Here is a 21,944-nt window from a genome sequence, read left to right as displayed (position 1 = left end):
TGTTTTGACACTTTAAGTTCATACACATAGTAGAAGTTTAAGTGAGGTCTAGACATAAATGAAAGCAGTGAAATATGTGTGACAATTTGTTAAAACCACAGTGTCATATGGAAAGCACCAGGATCGGACCTGTTTGTAACCTGAAATAGAACAAGAGCTGCCTTTCCGATCTGGCTGGTTTCTGTTGTTTTGCATTGTTTTATTTTCACCCAATGCATGGCCATTTCAGGCAGTGAGAGCAGGTGCTGAGGCGCACAGACTCTGGACCCGGGCTGCATGGCTTCAAATGGAGGTCCTACCCCTTGCTTGAATATGACATAGTCAAGAGAATCAGTCTCTTTAGGCCTCCATGTCCTCCTCTGTGGAATGAGGGTGATAGGGTCACAGCATCCATGAGCCAGTGGTCAAAGTGCTCTTTAGCATCCACAGCTCTCTGAGTACTAAGTGAACACCTAAGAGTTGTTGCAAGTAGAACTTTGTTAGGAAGAGGAAAACATTTTTTTAGAGCCACCTCAAAAAAAATAATATATCAGACCAATTTTGCCCATTCTAGCCACCTGATGTCCTTTAGCCTTGGTTCTAGCATCTATTAGATGTGGATAATAATTAAATAATTTATCATGTTATGTTGAAGATCTTATAAAAACATCCTGCATTACATACATGTGATGACTTTGGTTTATGTGTATTCTGGGTGAGTTCTAAGAACTATGCTAGATTCTATAGATACAGCAATTAGCAAATAGGGATGGTGCTGACTTCTCCAAAATGAGATAATAGACATTAATTTATAGGGTTAATGTATGGGTTAATTCATGTGCATGATCTCACACACACACACACACACACACACACGCACACACACACACATCACACATATACTTAAAACACTACCTGACTAGGGCAAGCATAATAAGTCCTATTTAAGTTTATAGTGGTGATGGGGTAGTGGAGTGCCTAGATATAGCAAAATTGTCATTTTTCTACCCACCACTCTATATCTTTCTGATTTCATTACTGTATATCATTATCGTTCTCTCCCTAACAAGTTTTGCCTTTCTGCCTTATACATACCTTCCAGAAGCACTTGCCTTTAAATCCCTACTGACTCATACTTTGCCAGATACATGATGTGTTTATTAAATTGAATTCATGATGTATAATATTTATCTCACAGAAAACAATTTATTGATGATCATCCCAGAGCATCCCTCTTTATTCATTCCTAGAAATAATCTTGTTATTTAAAAAGCTGGCAGGTTTCTAAGCATTGTAAATAGGCCTTTTATAAAGATTCTTAAAGGAGTTACTGGCACTATCTCTAGAGACAGAGGCTCAGAATTAACAGAGCTGGGGTTGCTGTGTGCATCACACACTGCAGGCAGCATACAGAATTAGACAGAGTGACAGCAAAAAGGAGAGAGAGGCTACCCTTAACTACAGGCGTGCCTCGTTCCTGGGTTTGGCATGCCCCCATGAAAGTTGCCTTCTGATTATTTGAAGTCTGTGAAAGCTGCTCAAGATAAATGTAGCCGATTTTCTATTTGTCTCAATCAATCCATTAAACATTCTAGTTACTATAAATAGCTGGAATGTACACAGAAATAGATCCAAGCACTTCTGAGTGGCTGTGATTCCTCCCATGTTGATACCACTCTGTGTATGCTTCATGTGATAAAGGGCTTTGGGCCTGGGGAGAAAGCTAGTAAATAAGACTTCTCTCCCCGTAATAGAATGTTGATATGATTTTACTTTCTCTGTGCCCATTAAAGGAAACAAAATGAAGACCTAAGGTTTCATTTGTTTACTCACATTCTCAGGATTTTGTCTCCTACCCTTTTGAAAGAGGTGTCAGATTCTAGAGGGATATCTTTGCTGGGAGGGGGCTTTCATTAAAGTGTTGTTTTGGTCTAGCCTTGTCACTTTAATGGCATGGGCCTGCTATCAGACAAGAATAAATTTCTTCTCAGGTAACCTACTGGGACTAGTCAAAGCACATTCTGAAATAGTCTGAAAAGGAACAAATAATACAGAGTAATTTGAATTACTTTATGAGAAGCAAGGAAAATTAAGTCTTAATCAAAGAATTATCAAACTAATTAGGTGTTATTTATTAATGTGTTATGTCTTATAATAATCTTATCTGTCACTTTATATGCAAGAGTGCAGATTTAAAAAGCATTCTAGTAATTATGTGAATGTATTCCCCAAGTGCTATTCTAAGGTTCATTTGGTTGAACCTAGTAGATAAAGGACAGAGATTCTAGGAATTTCTAACCATTCAAATAAATACCTTATTATAAACATGGAAATAAGTACTCTTCATGCCTATTTTGTATAACCAATTGTAAACTAAATAGTGTGATATAACTACTTTCAAAGAGACCTCTTTGATAAACAAATATTTCTTATCTATAGCTTTTTTCCTATATAGGATATTTGTGCAAGATTGCAATAATGGATTTTGCATTAACATTAATGTTACCATCTGTAAACTGTTCAACAAGTTGCTCAGTAATTTGATGAGTTTTATGACTACTGTTCTAGCCCAATATATTTCACATTTTGGTTTTCTAAAACGTTCTATGTTGCAGCAATAATATAATAACTCTCTCACATTTGAAGACAATACATTTTGGTTATTTATATCTTCATCAACATCAGGTTGGTATACTCAAGGTCATTTAATTAATTTCCAACAGTCACTGAATCCCTAGTATGTACTCAATGCTAGTGGTTATAACATGAGTTTCTAAGCAGAATGAGGTAATAATCTAGGCAAAGATGATTACAATAAAACAATGAACACTATAAAGAAACTAGGGGAGAAAATGGGAGAAGGTACTAATTAAGTACTAAATCATATGATGCAGATTTTACTCACTATATATGTCTAGAGAGGAGAGGGGCACAGAGGTCAGGACAGGCTTCATAACGGTGTAGTGCTAGTATTTTGTCAATGCTTATCATCAGCTTTCTTATCATTGTTATTATTCACTCTTTACAATGAGTTCAGCATTTTTTCCTATTTAGGTGGTGATTTTTTTTCACCCCAACAGGGAAAAGTATATAGTGATATAATTTGATGCACTTTTTAAAATTAATAATACCAAGTGAGCCCGGCCAGTGTGGCTTAGTGGTTGAGCATCAACCTATGAACCAGGAGGTCGTGATTCGATTCCCGGTCAGGGCACATGCCCAGGTTATGGGCTCAATCCCCAGTGGGGGATGTGCAGGAGGCAGCCAATCAATAATTGTCTCTCATCATTGATGTTTCTCTCTCTCTCTCTCTCCCTCTCCTTTCCTCTCTGAAATCAATAAAAGTATTTCAAAAAAATAATAATACTGACTGAGAAATCAATATACAGTAAAAACTGAACAAAGTAACATCTCACAACATAGATGTCATCTAGCCAACTGTGTGTCCTTTCAAATTGGACCTCATTATACTGCATGTCTGTCCTTTGTCATTTACTCTTAATTATTTCTATATCTCTCACATCCTCACTAGTCAATATTTCTGCTTTATGATTGATATGCTGCTTTCCTGAAGGAAAAATTGTCACTTACAAACCACTTTCTATTGAAACTGTCCACAGTGTTTAGGTAATAAGCATGTGTTTAGTGACATGAGTCATTGTAGCAATTGTAATCTCATATAGAAAGTGAGGGAAAATAGATAGGAAAAGGACAAAATTGTCATATTAAAACATCCTATGAAAAACAAACTGATGATTTAATATTTTCTCTATATGCCAGTTTCATAAGATGTAAACCTTTTCTATTTTCTGTGATGCATGACAATAATTACATTAATAATGATTCCTCCCAGAGGATTATTTTTTGTATAATTATAAATAGCCTCCTGGCAGACACTGGATAAGCAGTGTGTATTGTTTTAAATGCCAAACTAATATTAATTACTTACAATTTAAAACAGGAAGCGAAGTTGGATGACTTTCAAATGTGTCATTCAAGTGATAATATATTTGTAAATTTAATTGTGGCTTTAAGCCTATTAAATAGTAATTATTATCATGTTCCCATTTTATCCTTTATCTATTAAGTGCAAGCATTGAAATATTAAATTTATGTCCTATGCCTGTAATTGAAAAGGTGTGGAGTTTTGTCATGTTTATTAAAGAACCCAGTAGAGTAAAAGTCCCCCTAAAACAAAACATCAAGTCATTTTTTTTCTTCCTGAGGTATATTTCAAAACACAGAAGGTCCCCTATTAATTGGCTCTATGCTTCTTCCTTAGGCTTTTTGTGTCTTTTTGAGTAGCTTATGAACACAGAATATTTTCATGGGTCAGAGACAATTTTTAAAAAAAGAAAAAGGAAATAAATTTTCCCACAGGTGGAAACAAAGGGTAGGACAGTTGCAAAATCCCTTCCCTTTGCCCAGTGCGGAGTGGTGTGTGAAAATAGCTCAATGGGTGGCTGAAAAGTGTCTAATTGATTTTATTTTATACCCCTGTATAAAAGAGAAGCAACACTGTTTTTCAAATGATGAGAATTTGCAATCCTGCAGATATTTAACGTTTCACTGGATGACTCCATGGCAAGTAGGACATCTACATTTTAAGTACATGAGATAGTTTTTATTTTTATTTTTTAATGGAAAAATTAATCCATCTAATATGTCTTATAAATCTTTTTTTCTACCAACTTTGACCTTTGTACTAAAAGAAAAATATTACCTATTTGTCTGCATATTCCATCTTCACTGTCTCCTCCAGACCTCACCCTGTGTACAAATATGATTTGCTATAGAGTTGAAAGAGATATTGTTCAGATAACTAGAAAAAATATATATTTGAGGAAAGAAGAATTAGTAATTCTGAAAGTTTTGAAAACATACCAGTTGACAGTGTATTTAGAATTGTGACAATGAGGTCAAGTAATAAGGAAATTTGTCTTAATGTACTGAGCCTCTTTGATGGGTTGCTTGAAGTTAATTCAGCATCTAATTAATGTTAAATAAAACATGACTACTGAAGAAAGCTATATAACTTTGTATGTTAGGAAATGAATATTTACAGGTCTTCCAATGATTATGAGTCATTTGTCGTAATAGGTAAAATAATTGTCATTTATATTAACTTTCTAAATAGGTATTCAATAGATAGAAAAACAAAATGAAGTCCAAAAATGGTTCTGTTCTCCAAGCAAAACATTGGGTTAGCCACTTATCTTTGTAGAGACCTATTTTTTCTTTTTCATCTAAAACATTAGGACTTTGAAATAACTTATTTCAAATGTTTCTTCTACATCCCCAAACTCTATAATTATGATTTGATGCATCTATTTTTGTTAAATTCTAAACATCAGATATTCTGTCATAATCGAGGTGCAAGAATAAATGGAACAATGGTATGATCTTGAATGAATCTTATTTTCTTTTTTGAGTTGACTATTCCATGAAATTTTTTCTAGTTCATAAATTGAAGATGAAGGGGAAAAAACAGAAATGTTACCTTTATCATTTTTAATCAAAAGGATGTATGAAATATGTATTTGGCTACTTGTCCTTGCTTTCCATCAAAGTGAATATGCAAATATATAATAACACATGGAAATATTAGGGAAGCTTTTTACAGGAAGCAAAGAATTCTTTCTAGTAGAAACATTTTGGCCTGGAGGATGGTCTTTGATCTAAAAAGTTGAAGTTTTGGTGTTTTATTAGGGTCACATAGCCAATTTACACTAAATAATCCATTTGCTTAAAACTTTATAAAATCATCAAAAATATGAGAATTAATAACTATTAAAATATATTATTAGAATAACCCAATGAAGTAATTGTGTCCTCTTCTTCAGTGTGCTCTATATAAGTCTTCTGGCAAAACTGAAAACTCATAATTCAAGTGACAAAACAATGAAGCCATTAGTCCATACACAGTATCTAGATGGGTAAATGAAAAATTTGCTGCCCTTTTCTGGGTATAGACTTCTCATTTGCTTCCAGATGTTCAAGTTAAATTGTGCATCCTTGATTTCTTTCTCTCTCTTCCCACATCAAATTCATTTAAAAGTCCTACTGGGTTTAAGTCAAAATGTACTCTGACTTAATCCACCTATCTAAGATTTCTATGTTTTTCATTGACCATATATTTAAAATTGCCACCTATTATTCTGAATAGCATTTCTTATTACTCTTCCTTGGTACATTTTAAAATAGGGTACTTATTTCCATTTTACTTATTTAGTTGATATGTTTTGTTCCTTTTAATAGGATCTCAGCTCCATGAATAAGGTGATTTTGTCTGTACTGTTCACAGCTATAACTCCATGTCCTAGGGAAGTATCGAGTGCTAGCAGGCACTCTACAAATATTTATTGCACGAATGACTAAATCTCCACTGAAACCCACCCAGTCTAAGCCCACATCATCTCTTATCTGGTTTATTGCAAAAATCTCCAACTGATATCCTACTGTCTCTCATACCCTTTTCTTTACAAGCATTATTTTTGTTCACACAAAAGCCAGTCATATTTTTAAAAAGCCCATAGATCATACTAAACCCTTTACAAGCTTACCATTGGCCTTAGAACACTGGCCCAAAGGCTGTTCCAGACATAGCGGAACCACCTAGAATGCTGTGATAGGACCCTGTCTCTGCTCTCTAGCCCCTCTGACCTTCAAGCAAGCTGGGCTGGTTCCTAGTTTAGGCTTTTTGACTTGCTTTTCCCTGTCAGCAATCCTTTCATTAGAGATTGTCCTGTGGTTTGCTCTTTCTCATTCAAGTCAGAGCTCAAGTGTGCCCCTCTGTGAGAGTGGGCCCTTCATACATTATGCACTTGTGCAGTTTGTCTGCTTACACAAAAGGCCCCATACTCCATTCCTTTCCTGGAGACAGCTTGCCTGGGACTGGGGCGGCAGCTGCCCAGGCGAAGAGTTGCCTCTTAGCTTCGCCCGAGGCAAGTCCTCTTGGCCAAAAATTGCCTCAGTGAACTGCACACACCCAGAGAGGGCGTGTTTTCCTAATTCTCACAAAGCTCCGTATACAGGGTGTCCCCCTAAAAATGTTTACACACTTAACAGCTGGCAGCTCAATTTTGAAAATGAAATATGTTTTAGTAAATACTGCCTTTATAATTATTCAATGTGTGTGTATACACTTTGGGGACACCCTGCATTTAGTCCAATCCTGCTGTGTGGAAGCCCTGCTCTTCACAATCCAGAGCATGATCTTCCTTCCCAGCCTCCTCTGCCTCACCACTCTGCTTTCATGTTTCTACCTGTACGAGGTCTAAAATGGTCTGTCTTGCTCATCACCTGTCTCCTCCATCTGTAATGTAAGCTCTGTAACAACGTATTTCTCTATCTTCCCTGTGGTCCTTCAGTGATTTTATTTCTACTGTTATGTCCATAACACTTACCATAACTAGGCTGGATCAGGCACTATTGTTCTTAGTTTGCCTTGAAACAGCTGAGACTTAAGTAATAATTTCCTGTTTACTGTCTGTCCCCTCCACTATACTGAGTGCAAGGAATGCAAAGTGCATGTGTAGAATTTAGCAACCCACAAAGATGAAGATGCTTATGATTAAGATGAAGATGCTTATGATTACAGTGAAAACCTCCTTGATACACCCACCTAATACAAATGCCTGAACTTCCTCAGATGTTTCCTTATAGGTGAGATTATCTTTTCATATGGAAATTTGCAAACCTGGGATAGATGGGATAAGATAGGGAGGAGTGGTTGATACCTCAAATCACTCCCTCCATTTTGTAGTTGGCCCTTAGAACACTGTCTATACAAAGCAAGAAAAAAAGACTCTCGGTAAGGAAACTTAAAAGTCAAGGTGTCCTTATTGTAACACAATCACATGTCTCAGCCTAATATATAAAGCCATATTTTCATTTAATTTAGGTATTTATTAGATTTTAAATATTAAAAATAGTATTCCATATGTTATAAAAATAGTCTCTGTTCCAATGCATAAAAGTAATGCAATATCATTTTCTTACTAAATTCATATCTTCCCATTTTACCTTTAATCATAGATTTACAAATGCCTTCTATGAAACTGAAAGAAAAAATTTAGATAAGAAGTTATAGTGATTTCACAATTTGCATATATTTTTTAATTTAAATGGATTTTAACTCTATGATCACTTACTAGAGTGTAACCTTCTCCATCACAGGATCCATCGCCATTCATTGCTTGCAGTTCAAAGGCCTTTCAAAGAATTTATAGTTTTCTGATGTACTCAGTACCTCTAAAAATGCAATGGTGACCTAAGGGATGAAATATCGAGTATTAGAGGAAAAAGTATCCTCAACATTTGTTTCAAGATGTAAGGGGTTGATTCAGTTATCTAGATATGATTTTTAACCTGGAAATCTTCTTTACTGAAGAAACTAGACAAATTAAACTTTAGTATAGAATTGCATTTTACCTCATGCAATCTGAATTCAGCTCGCAGCTGCCCACATGAATTGAGATGCTGAGTAATCCCATTCATTATTTCTAGCAAAATAAAGAAATATCAAGTAATTTAGATCATTAGAAGGAATGCACACTGTAAACTATCCCCCATAAAATTTTACTAAACCCAAAGAATCAAATTCACTTCTATCAGAAAGAATTCAGAACAATAAAATATTGGCTACTTATAAACATGTCATTCAAGTTTATGGAAATAATCCAGCAAAAATCATTCAAGGAACAAAAATAAAGCCAATTCACTATGCTTGAATGTCAGAGGGATTGCCGGGTAATAGCTTGTAAAATGAAGGACACCTTTAGAGCCCCAATGTAAATGTCAACAACTTAAATATTTCCTTCAGAGAGTAACAATCCCCAGGATTTCCAAAGGAACATACTCCTAATAAAATTATAATCATCTTTCCTGTAAATGAGTTGTGCTATTTTGTCATTTTTAATTTTATCTGTTATGTCTTTGTTTTCTTCAGAAGTTTATTTCAAGTCCTCTTGTGAGAATAGATGGGCTATAAACTGTAAATACATCATTGGGAAATGAACTAATACTTGGAGTATTTATTATGTGTTGGCTGTTTTATCACTTAATCCTCATAATGACCCTAAAAAATCCTCATTTCATAAATTGATGTTTGGAAAATTCAGGGGATTTTCAAGCTCACACAGATTACAAGTGATGGAGCCAAAATGCTCACTTATAGCCATGTGGTTCCAAGCACAAAGACTTTATACTAAATATTGCTTTTATTATAAAATTCTATCAATATAATGTTCTATTGATATAATTTATTACATATTATTGTATATTATATGTAATATAATCATTAATAGAGCTAAATGATCCCTAACTCCAATAGTATTTTCTGACATTATTTGAATGTAAATAAATACTTTTCGATAAGTCTGTACTAAAGTCATGCATCTTGCTCAAGTATGGCATGCCCGATTTGTTTTGGTGCCTCACAGCACAACAAGAACTTGTCCAGAGCTAATCATTCCCCTAAAGAGCTGCCTGTCACTGCCATCTGCCTTTTTCTTTCTCTTCTTGTTGTGACTCCTCCTCCCCACTGCATCTACTGCCTCACAATAATACAGTCAGCCACGCTGGAGAGCATAATACAGTCCATTACAGTTGGAGAGAATTTCTGATAGAAACTGGATATTGTACTTTATGACAAAAAAATACCATTTTGTTTGTTTTAATAATTCTACATATTTTGGCTTTTTTATTACCAGATTCTCACTGTCTGGAATCCATTCCTCTCCTGCCCTCCCCCTTCCCCCCCACCAACTTCTTTCCTGGCAAACTCCATTTAGGCCGCCGTTAAATGCACATTCCAATGAATCTCAGGAATCTGTCCACAATGTCTTCTCTCTATATATTGCTTCCCACCACCACACTGCATTATAAGGATGTGTCTGTGAGTCTGTTTTGGCCAGTAGATTGGGAACTTCTTTAAGGCAGGGTTGATGTTTAATGGTTCTTCAGTGCTGATGCATGATAAGTGCTAATTAAAAAGCAAAAATAGTGATGTATATCTCCTCCAGGAAAATCTAAGAATATTTTATAATACATATTATGAATACTTTTCCAGAGAAAAAATTTTGTATATTTTGAATTAATTCCTAAAGACTGTATCGACTGTAAAAGATTATGATTATATACTCACTGCTATTTATGGAAGATTCTGATAGAGGTGAAAACAGCTTAGGTTGAACAAGCACCACTCTATGAAAGTATTTTTGAAAGCCTGAGTATTTAGAAACAATGGAATTATACTCATGGCCACTTGTATTTTAAGCTTTGGTCATGTAATTGACTCTTCCCCAAATCTAGACTCCCCTAGATTTTAACAATTACAAAAGACATTCTACCTTGGTAATATTTTTTCAAAAACAGCTCTCAAGCAAGATTTGGGAGCAAATCTTTCCATGTGTATGTCCCTGTGACTTACAAAGCAGGTGGGAGCAGAGGGAAACCTCACTCCTCTGTGCTTTCCCAGGGCAGGCATGGACCCCTAACACGGGATGATGCTTTGCTCGCCTTAGTCAGAAAACAACTTGAAACACCTCAGATCCAGAGCGTATGGAAATCCAGAAATCCAGTCCCACTTCTTAGGAGTTGAATGCCCTAAATCCCCGTTTGTCTCAGTTTTCAAACTGTAAAATGAAAATTATACCCTAAGAATTTTGCGAAGACTGGCATGCCACTATTTGAGACTGTCCCAGGCACACAATAAGCACTGTAAATGTTAGCTGGGGAGGAAAAGGTGGAGCAAACTTTTTTTAGAGTACTCAGCCTTACCTTTTCTTTGCTTGCTAACAAAAGAACTTCCTAGTTGCATTATGTTTCTATCAAATCTTTGTGCTGGTGAGGAAATCAATACTAATGAAAGGGTAATATACTAATTAGACCGGGAGACCTTCCAGACGTCCTTCAGGACAAAGCCGTGGTGGTAGGGCTGAGGCAAAGGCGGTTAGGGGCAAACAGGCTGGCAGGGGAGGGCAGTTGGGGGCAAGCAAGCCGGCAGGGGTCGGGGGGCAGTTGAGGGAGATCAGGCCGGTGGGAGGGGCAGTTGGGGGCAAGCAGGCCAGCAGTGGGGGGCAGCTGGGGGTGAGCAGGCCAGCAGGGGGGAGCAGGCCAGCAGGGTGGGGCAGTTGAGGGTGAGCAGGCCAGAAGGGGGGGCAGTTGGGGGCAATCAGTCTGGCAGGGGCAGGCAGTTAGGGGTGATCAGACTGGAAGGGGGGGCAGTTGAGTTTAATCAGGCTGGAAGGCAGAGTGGTTAGGGCCAATCAGGCAAGAAGGGAGGTGAGCGGTTAGGAGCCTGCGGTCCCGGATTGCGAGGGGCAGTTGGACATCCCCCGAGGGGTCCCAGATTGGAGAGGGTGCAGGCCGGGCTGAGGGACAACCCCCGCCCCATGCACAAATTTCGTGCACCGGGCCACTAGTAAGTTTAATAATAATATGGATTAGTACTTTTTAGGTATACAGCCTACATGTTATGAAACAGTATGTTTTGATTTTATACATGCTTTAACATACTCAAGAATCTACCAATTCACTCTAATAACTAGAAGAAACCCATGTAATGAAAGGAGACTAACCTCTCCTTGGCTTGAGGGGCTCGGCCTGGAATTCTGCCCTTCTCACCACAACAGAGTGTGGTGTGTGCAACTCGGATTGCTCCGCTTGCTCATCTACAATTCACCAGAGCGAAGTAATTTTGATGAATTCTAAAAAAGGAAAACTTCCAGTAAGCAGGCAGGTCTGCTGACATTTGATAATATCTAGTTGTCAGTGAGATTTTAGAAGGTGCATATGCCCACATCGATTCCCAGATGAAAACGTACCACACAGCAGGAGTTCATAAAATGAAAATTAATGATAAAACATCTTGCAAGCATTTCATATGGAATCATATGTTAGTTAATGTTTACAGTTCATGGGCCGGGTGGTTTTGGTTAATTAAAGAAATCACTTGGGATAAGGAAGCATTCAGAAATGATTGTAGATTTTTATACAGTTCATAATAAGCTGAGAGACTTGAGGGAGCATTTCAAGCATCTACAAAACTGAATATATTTTTCCTTTGGCCCATTATTTACTTTATTTCAGGTCATTTATTTTGGCAGGAGAAAATGTACCTGTTCAACATCAAAAGGCCTATGAATTTTAAGCTTCTTTTATATCATTTGAAAAATTTGACTTAAATGAAAACATGGTGATTCCTCTCAGCTTCTGTGATTTTAGGTTTTATAATTTAAGTGCATATTGAAAATAAATTACTTTATTTGATTGCATGTAGGTTTTTCATTAATGAAGTCCAGTAAATATATTTAACGTTGTGTATACTTTTATGAAAAGTAATATATTCAGAAATGGCTCTGAAGATAGCTGCATTTGTGTCTGTATCTACTTAAAGATCTCAGCTAATAACAATTTGCCTATTGCATAATAATATGGATTTATATTTCCGTTTATGAATTATGCATGCTGGAGGAAGATCAGGCTATTTTAGTTGTGGATATTAAATCTGTTAATACTTTTTTTCAATACCCACTTCTGATTGTGTGCACAGGACAAAGCCCAGCCATACCACCTCTGCTACCAACAGAACAAGCTTCCAGAACCACTCCAGCCTCACCTGCTCCTGAAGGCAAGTATTTATTTAGTTTTTCCAAACATCTTCTATATTGTAGATAAACTAGAATGTAGAGAAACAAAACAAAAAATAATACCAGCAACAACTAAATTCATGTTTTCTCAAGTAATTTTTCTTTTGTCTATATACTACATAGCTACAATTTATTTTTCCTTAAATTACAGTTTATTCCTTTTTAGAAAACCTAATTTTCCTCTTAAGATTCTATCCTGTAACCCCAACTTCTAAAAGGATGCCCAGCTTTGCACCCTAAAAATCAACCAGAAAGTATAGGGACAAATGGATAGGTATATGCCTTTCAGTGTTTGCAGTTTTATCACAACTTGATTAATTCAGTATCTTACAACTCTGGTGCCAGAGTTTCTGGGTTTGAATCTGAATTCTACCCCTTACTAGACGTGCAAATTTGGAAAGTTACTTAAATTCACTGTTCATGAGTTTGTCATCCCTAAAATGGAACAAGAATAACCCTAATCTAATAGAGTTATTATGAGGATGAAATTGTATGTGTGTGTGTGTGTGTGTGTGTGTGTGTGTGTGTGTGTGTGTTTGTATGAGCTTTATGAAATTAGCAAACTTCCACTAATAATTTATTCTTTGAAATGTGATGAAAATCAGCAAAATTAGAGGATGGGAATATTATATCAGAAACAAACATGCTAGAAATGTAATATAATTCATTTAAGTCTTCATTTACTTATTCGATTATTCTTTAATAAATTCCAATCAATGGGATAATGTCAGATATTGTCCAAAGTACTAGGAATTCAGACATTAATAGAAAATAGTCACTATCCTACCAAGACTTAGTTTACAAATATAAAATTAAAAGTAGTTAAAGAGGATCCCAATATAAAACACAAGTAATTAAAGCCAAATGCACCACTAACTTTTTGCAAGAGAAAAATGGAGGTCTCCCCCTTTCCACCCTAGCTCTGTCACACACTGAAAGGGACCCGTGTACACACCTGGATACTAACCTGCTTGTCCAAGTTCTGTCCACTCTGCCCAACAGATACCTTTTGGCTTTGATCACCCCTTGAAACTAGAGTGACCAAACTTATAAGGATTCATTCAGGAAGAGGCCCATGAATCCACTGGCATCAGAGTAGGAGCTTTTGAGGGAAAAATTCAGGGTCCTGGGATCTGGAGTGTAAGAGAGAAGAGACTCCAGGTGGCTACAGCCTGTTTTCCCCCCAGACTCTTAGACCCAGGGCAGGGAATAGCTGGAGGGGGCCCAGAGAGCCCTGTAAAGCACAGAGACTCCAAGAGGGGCCTGGTTGTTGGTTCTAAGAGGTGTGCTGATTCCCACATTGTGATATGAACCAAAAAGTAAGAGAGTACAAAGTACTGTGGAAGATTAGAGAAGGGCGGACATAGCTCTGTGAGGAAGCAGTGGGGAGGACCCCAGGAAAGGTTTCTCTGTAGAGATGACTGAGAAATTGAAGTCCCAAGAAGAGGTGTTCATCAGTAGGTAAGGAAGGTAAGAGCATTACCATTAAAAACACTGGTATAAATAAAGGCATGGAGATGAGTAAGAACAGAGTTTGGTCCAGAGAAGTATAAGTAGTTCATCATGGAGAGAAAAAAGAAGTCATGGAGGGAGTTTGGGAGAGCTTCTAGAAAGATATGCAGAGGGCAGATCATGTACTACCTTGTATAGGCAAGACTGGGGGTTATTTTTTATTATAAAACATAAATAGTAAAACAAATCTCAAATACACTCATCCTGCAGGTAAATTTACCAACATTTTTTATTCTGACTCTTTTCTTCCTTTTTATTCTTTCTTTTTTTAAAATTCTGATTGCACTTTATTTTGCAAATCCTTGAACATCATGCTATTTCACTCAGCTGAGGGATATTTTTTTCTTTTAAAATTTTGATACATTTACATGGTCCCAAATGTAAAAGTTGCAAAAACAATGTAGGGTGAAAAGTTTTCTTCCTGACCCTATTCATCCGCTACACAGTTCTTACAGCCAACCAATGTTAGTTCCTTCCAGAGACAGTTTGTGCATATACAAGCACATATATTGCCTCCTCAGCTAAGAGATTTTTATTTTTGTCTCTAGACAATTGGAAATTTCTCATGGATGTAATAGACATGTTTGTTTTGAAAGATCAATTCCACTGTCATCTTACAAGGTAGATTGGTGGTATAAGATTGATTGTAGGTTCCTGGGAAAAGATTAGTCCAAATAAATTGTAAATCCTAAACTAAACAGTGGTGTAGTGGGTGTAGAAAATGAGATGGATCAGCAAGAGATCTGGAAAGAATATCGATGGATCTAAGTATCAGATTGGATACAGGTGCTGAGGTAGAAGAAGGAATTAGAATGACTCCAGGCTTTCTGAATTAGTTATACAGGTGGACAATAGTGCCATTAACTAAGATGGAATGCCGTTGAAATAAAATAGTCCGTGATGAGGAGCAGGAAGGTGATGGGTTCAGTCTGGGACATGACTTCCCCATGGGCCATTGAAATAGAATTACTTTTGGTTGCACATTTACATTTGACACATTCAATAGCCAGGGAAGGATTTGAGTAGTTGGGCAGGTAAAGTTTTCCTAGGGTTATGTTCTGACGCCAGCATGTTCTATGCATTTGTCTGGCCAGATCCTGACCAAGACTTGCCTAACTCATGGGTATGTTCTCTTCAACTCACATTTATTCAGAATATTATGTTTGCTATACCCATATGCATTTTACATTTGATATTCCAAAATGCTATGAAGTAAACATTATTATTAAAAATTAACAAATGTAGCCATGGGATTTGTTTATTTATCTATGCTATATTAATAAATAGCAGAAATGAGATTCAAGCCCCATGCCCAGAGAACTTTCTGTTATATTACTATGCACACATTGAAGCTTTAAGATTAGATGTTCATGTCTTCTGAGTCATCAACAAGTTTTGGAAAATGGAGACAAAGTTTTGTGCTTTAAACTTCACGCGGTGTTTTGATAGAAAGATCATGTTCTGATGCCAGTCAAGAGTACCCTAATAATGCTTCTCAAAATGTCATGTGCACATAAATACCTTGGGGTCTTGTAAAAATGCAGATTCTGGTTTGGTAGGTCTGGGGTGGGGACTGAGACTCTTCATATTTACCAACCTCCCAAGTATTGCTGGTGCGGCTGGTCCTGGACCACATCTGAGTAGCAAACCCCTAGAGTATTTAAGAGAGAAGTGGAGAGCAATTTAATATTTCTAAAAATGCTTTTAACTTAGTATTAGTTATTTGAATAACCTATGATTGGCCAAATATTTTTTAGACTTACTGGAATGCCATATGTGAAAGAATTTTAACTGCTGGTTGTCTGGGGGAAAAACAAAGTTTTCAGGCCAAGTACCTAGGCATTCTAGAAAGGCTCACTAGATAGCAAGAGAAATACCATGGGGAGTGGGGGAAAGGTTACATTATACTTGTAAATTATAGCAACCTATTAAATAGTATGTAAAATATTTTGATTTGGCCATCTACATGAATTGAATAAATTAGCATTTATAAATTTTAAATAAAAACCCCATACAATTTGTAAATCAGTACTATATAAATTCCAATATGAAAAAAATAATTTGATAATTAAAGAGCGTAATGTAATGTACAGTTCATGTAATGTTTCATTCCAAGACCCCAAATCAACAATGCTTCTTGAATATTTAGAAAACAGTCCAGATCTAGTCCAGGGTTCGAAAATTTTCTCTCCCATTCAATTTGGCTACAGGCACATTTTATTTGGTCCCCACAGGTCTCGTGCTTATTGTTTTTCCCCCTATCTCCATCAGCTCTCACACCTCCTTCGTTCATTCACTCACATGGCTCCAGATTTTGTGCGTGTGACAATTATGTGAAGACAATTTCCTCTTGATATAATAATTTCTAAAAATGTCTGATCAACCTTGGTGTCTTAGTATGCATGGGCACCATAACAAAATACCACGGGCTGGGTGGCTTAAACAACAGAAATTTGTTTTCACGAAGTTCTGGAGGACGGGAGTGCAAAGTCAGGGTGCCATCATGGTCGGGCTCTAGAGTGAACCTACTTCCTGGCTTGCAGATGACCTTCTTGCTGTGTTTTCACATGTTAGAGAGAGAGAGCTCTGCTGTCTCCTCTTGCTAAAGGACACGGATTCTATAGGATCCGGGCTCCACCCTTAGGATCTCATTTGATCTTAATCGGCTCCAAAAGGTTCTCTCACACAGTCACATGGAGGTTAGGCCTTCAAGATATGAATTTGGAGGACAACACAATTCAGTCAATAGCACTTGATAAACTTTAAGCTTAATTAATATATAAGCAAAGCAGCTGAAATGTTTACCTCATACTATTAGAGTTGTTTAAATATTTTTTGAGTAATCAGTGATTGTGCCTTTTTTCTTTCTGTCAGCATAATTTCTGAACTTGCATAAGCTTCTGTACATGCTTACAATTGATAGAACTTAACTATTTAAAAATTATTCTTAACTGGAATCAAATATAACTCAGTTTATACTGAAGGTGATAAAACAACAAACCTCTGAGTAAGCTTATCACTGGCTACTATTGTGTATCATTTATCTAGCTAGTAAGCAAATTATTTGTTAAAAAAATTAAACAATCAGTCAGAGAGAGAGAGAGGAAAGAGACAGAGAGAGAGAGAGAAAGAGAGAGAGAACAGAGTTATATTTTCTAGGCATCCTATATAATAAAACGGTAATATGCAAATTGACCCTAATGGCAAACAACCAAGAACGACCGGTCACTATGACTCGCACTGACCACCATGGGCAGATGCTCAATGCAGGAGCTTCCCCCTGGTGGTCAGTGCGCTCCCACAGGGGGAAGTCCGCTCAGCCACAAGCCGGGCTGACGGCTGCGAGCGCAGCAGTGGTGGTGGGAGCCTCTCCCACCTCCTTGGCAGCACTAAGGGTGTCTGACTGCAGCTTAGGCCCATTCCCTGTGGGCTCCTGGGCTGCCAGAGGGATGTCTGACTGCCAGCTTAGGCCTGATCCCCAGGGAGCAGGCTTAAGCTGGCAGGTGGACATCCCTCAAGGGGTCCTAGACTGCAAAAGGGTGCAGGCTGGGCTGAGGGACCCCCTGAGTGTATGAATTTTCATGCCCTGAGCCTCTAGTTTGGACTATGATAGCTTATGTGACTCAGGAAAATGTGACACAAAACTGACAAGTGACTATCTCACTGCCAAATGTTCACAGGACAAGAGATAGCCTATAAATAATAATGTCACCTTAAGTTTCATCGGATTCTAATTCTGTTGTTGTTTTGAGGTGGACATAAATCAAGGGACTCTAATTCTCCAATTTAAGGCAGATTTTGAAAGTCAGATTATTCAAGTGTTTGACTCCAGTTTATCTTCTAGCAGAGGTTCATAAAAGACAAAGCAGCACACATTTTGCCTATCAGTCTGTCACTTGGCAAGGGGGTGTGTCAGTTGTTAAGTGGGACACTGAGATCCTACTGTTATATTTAAAGAGTAATTTAATTTGATATTTTATCCTGGAACACAATACCATGTGTAAGTTAGCAACATAGCAGTGCTGCAGAATCACAAGGCTTTTGCTAGAATTCACTTTTACTTCATAAAGAAGTAGAGTCGGTGCACTGAGGATGCTGGCTCTGAGCATCTTTCCAAGGAGTCCGCGTTATCAGGCGATGCTGAGATCATAGGCTTTGTCGGGGCCTGCAGATGTTCTGCCTGCGACTCCATTAACATAATTGATTAGGAACTAGGACATATTTAGTATTAATCAAGCTGTTTTTAGTGAGGCTAATTATGCACAGTCTTGATGCACTATTTTTGTCTGGAACTTCCTTAGGACCAAGTTGCAAGAAAATGGCATTACACGAGAAGGAACTTCCATGTGGCACTAAAATATGCTATTTGATTTGAGAAATACAGTTCTAACAGGTCAAAATGTAGAAGTATAAAGGTACTTTGCATGTTAATGTTTTAAAAAGTAGCGCTTATATATTAAATTTGCTCACAGGAAATTGGAAACGATTTAGGATTTTATCAGTAGAAATCTAAAAAATGTCACGGACCTTGTTATGGATGAAAATACTCTATGCATCTGTGAAGCCCTTAAAAGATCGTTTTGTGTTTTCATGGAACTGAATAAAATACGTCTCCAATAGCACTCACTTCATTTTGCGAAATATCAGGGCCCTTCTTATGTCAGGACATTTATCCAACGCCTTGAAGTTGTGTTTCTCCCTTCCTAGGATTTCACTCCTCTCCCACATCACATGCTTTGCACATCATAATGCAGCATTATTGCTTCGAATTGTTGGATATAAAGACAAACTGTGTATTAAATAAGTTGTTTCCTTTGACTTCTACTATAATATTTTAGAATATTTAACCAGAGAAAGAATACTACCATCGCATTAAAAAAGATCTTTATATAATGACTACCTCGCGCAATCATTTCAGTCATTTTTGTCTATTTGCATTTAATTATGGGCACAACTTAACTGGAACTGACTGCAATATGGACCTTCAATATAATATTAATTCTCGTGCTCTTTTTAAAAAAAAGTATTGAATTTTGTGACAGAACTAATTCCCACGACTATTGGGACCTCTTATTGGGGTTGAAAGGCCTGCAGGTTCAAAAAGTCTATGTAGTTATTCATTCATTCCACAATTAGAGCAGATCTATGTGAGTTCCCCTCCCCCACCACATCAAATGGTACCTAATTATATTAATACTAGAGGCCCAGTGCACAAATTTGTGCACATTGAAAGAAAATTAATTAGAAGAAATATTTTAGAGGCTGGGGAGGGACTGTGGAAAGTTGGCTCCAGGGCATGTCTGGCCCATCTCGCCCAGTCCAGATTGGCTGGACCTCAGCAGCAAGCTAACCTACTGGTCAGATTGCCTGCCCCCCGGTGGTCAGTGTGCGTCATAGCGACTGGTCGAGTGGTTGACCAAACGGTCAATTGAACGGTCAGAAACTTAGCATATTAGACTTTTATATATGTAAATTATGGGTGGCTTTAACTCTTAGCATGAGAGCTGTTTTATCATCAAATGTTTTTCAGAACTGTATTTTTACTGCCCTCAAAATCCTCAGTGGTTGAGTGGGACAGCTTTGAGCAACATTTTCCATCTCTTTCCCAATCACACCAAGAAAAAATAAGCACTGGTTCATAAAATCTTTGCATAAGCATAATTACCAGATATGGTCCTATTACATATATTTAATCAACAATGCCACAAGATGTTTGTCTTTCACCTACTCAAAAAAAAAAAAAATCCTCTCCACCCCCAACATCATATTTGTATTGCCATTGATCTCTGAAGAATTGAAGACTGCCATTCACATTTAGTATAGATTGCCACAGCTTGTCTATTATGGCAAAGATGTGGAAGAAAGAAATTAAGTGATCCCTTATTAAGTATATATTGTATACTTAAATTACATTTAATATTTCATTACAAATGTATTATTTGCCTGAATAAATCCAAATATAGTAAGGTAAATAAATACTGTATTTCCTATCATCTTGTATAAATGTATAACTGGCATTAACTTAGTACTGCAATTATAAATAATACTACAAATACCATCACACAAGTGTAGGCAAAGAACTCTAGAGAAAAGACTAAGAATCCAGCTTAGAATCCCAGCAGTGACACTAACTGGTTGTATAATCCTGGAAAAATTAATTGAATCCTTGAGCCTCCATTTATTCACCTGTAAATTGTGGAGGAATGAACTTAAATGGTTCTTAAGTCTCAATCTGCTTTCACACCCAGAGATTTCAAGCTTATTTTTTTCAGGGTGGTGGGTTGATAAAAAGCTACCTTAAGAGCAGAGTGAAGACTCCATGGCTTTGCATTGTGGTTAAATAGCTTCTATAGATGTGTAGGGTATCATCATGGCCAGAGATGTCAAACCTGGGGCAAATGAGCATGTTCCCTGTGGTAGTTATTACTATGAAGCATTATTTACTGAAGTACAAAAGTGAGTTGTACAGATCATAAAGGCTGCAAAGTTAGAGACAGATGAAATATGAACAAGGCAAAGCTATGCAATAAAATCATAAGCTCTGCATGGGGCCATAAAGAGTATGTTGGTAAGATTTGTTCAGAGGATAAAGGAGCATTATAAGAAACTTATTATAAGATAATTTCTTACCATAGCATGCATCTGAGGACAATGCTTTGCTGGAGCTAGTAATGCTTTATTTACAATTCTATTAAACCCCAAACTTTATCACCTTAGCTCTTCAGTGAGATATATCCTGGGAAGCAAAAAGCATAAAACAATAAAATAGAAATTTGGCCCAGTCCTTATTCCATTAACTCTATGACACAATAAATTTTATTGAACTTTCAGCCAATATAATATTTTTCTTTGTTTTATGGTGAAATAAACTTGTATCTGTCAGAGATTTTTTAATGAAATTGACCTTCAGTTATAATTTTTGGTAAAATATACTAACCAAACTACTTTTAGTACCTATTTAAGTTAGAACATTGCTAAGATGAAAATGAAATCATTCATATATATATGAATATACTAGAGGCCCAGTGCATGAATTCGTGCACCAGTGGGGTCCCTAGCCTGGCCTACAGGATCGGGCCAAAACTGGCTCTCCAATATCTCCTGAGAGGTCCTGGATTGAGAGAGGGCACAGGTGAGGCCAAGGGACCCCACCAGTGCACAAGGGGCCGGGGAGGGCACAGGAGGTTGGCCAGCCAGGTGGGCCACAGGAGGGCTCCAGGGCATGTCCTGCCCATCTCACTCAGTTCCAATCAGCCGGACCCCAGCAGCAAGCTAACCTACCAGTCAGAGCGACTGCCCCCTGGTTGTCAGTGCACATCATAGAGACTGGTTGACCACGTCATAGCAAGCAGTTGAGTGGCCTTAGCATATCATTAGCATATTACACTTTGATTGGTTGAACGGACAACCAGACGTCCAGACACTTAGCATATTAAGCTTTTATTATATAGGATATGTGTGTGTGTGTGTTTGTGTGTGTGTGTGTGTGTGTGTGTATGGCACATTTTCTATCACAGTTAGGCATTCAATCATTAGTCACTGTTATTATCATTATCTTCTACCAAGAAATTTCCCTTCTATGTATAGTAAACCATTATTTTTTATTATTGTTTTTACTTTGTATCTATAGAAGGTAATAAGGTAATTGCATTAATTACATTAGTCAGTATATGTGAAACTATATAATTTTTAATACAGGACTGGAGTCATATGCAGGGTCTTATACATACAACTAAATCTCTTATACCTCCTCACAGACTGCACAGAGCAGCTAAAACAATTGCGTAGAGGAGCAGTAAG

General features: G+C 37.2%; 1 protein-coding gene across 1 annotated transcript in view; it reads left to right on the top strand.

The window, feature by feature from the left end:
- The window catches only part of TRDN (triadin), a gene marked incomplete at both ends in the record, with an annotated part of 228,008 nt that overhangs the window by 62,580 nt on the left and 143,484 nt on the right, over window positions 1-21,944 (top strand). Inside the window, one exon of the mRNA XM_079781157.1 lies at window positions 12,536-12,613. Coding sequence (XP_079637283.1) covers window positions 12,536-12,613 — 78 coding nt within the window. The remainder of the gene's footprint in view (window positions 1-12,535; window positions 12,614-21,944) is intronic.

Source organism: Cnephaeus nilssonii, assembly GCF_951640355.1.
Source record: "Cnephaeus nilssonii genome assembly, chromosome: 9".
Lineage (NCBI taxonomy): Eukaryota > Metazoa > Chordata > Mammalia > Chiroptera > Vespertilionidae > Cnephaeus > Cnephaeus nilssonii.
Note: the sequence above shows the minus strand (reverse complement) of the source record. Positions and strands in the feature narration are given on the sequence as shown.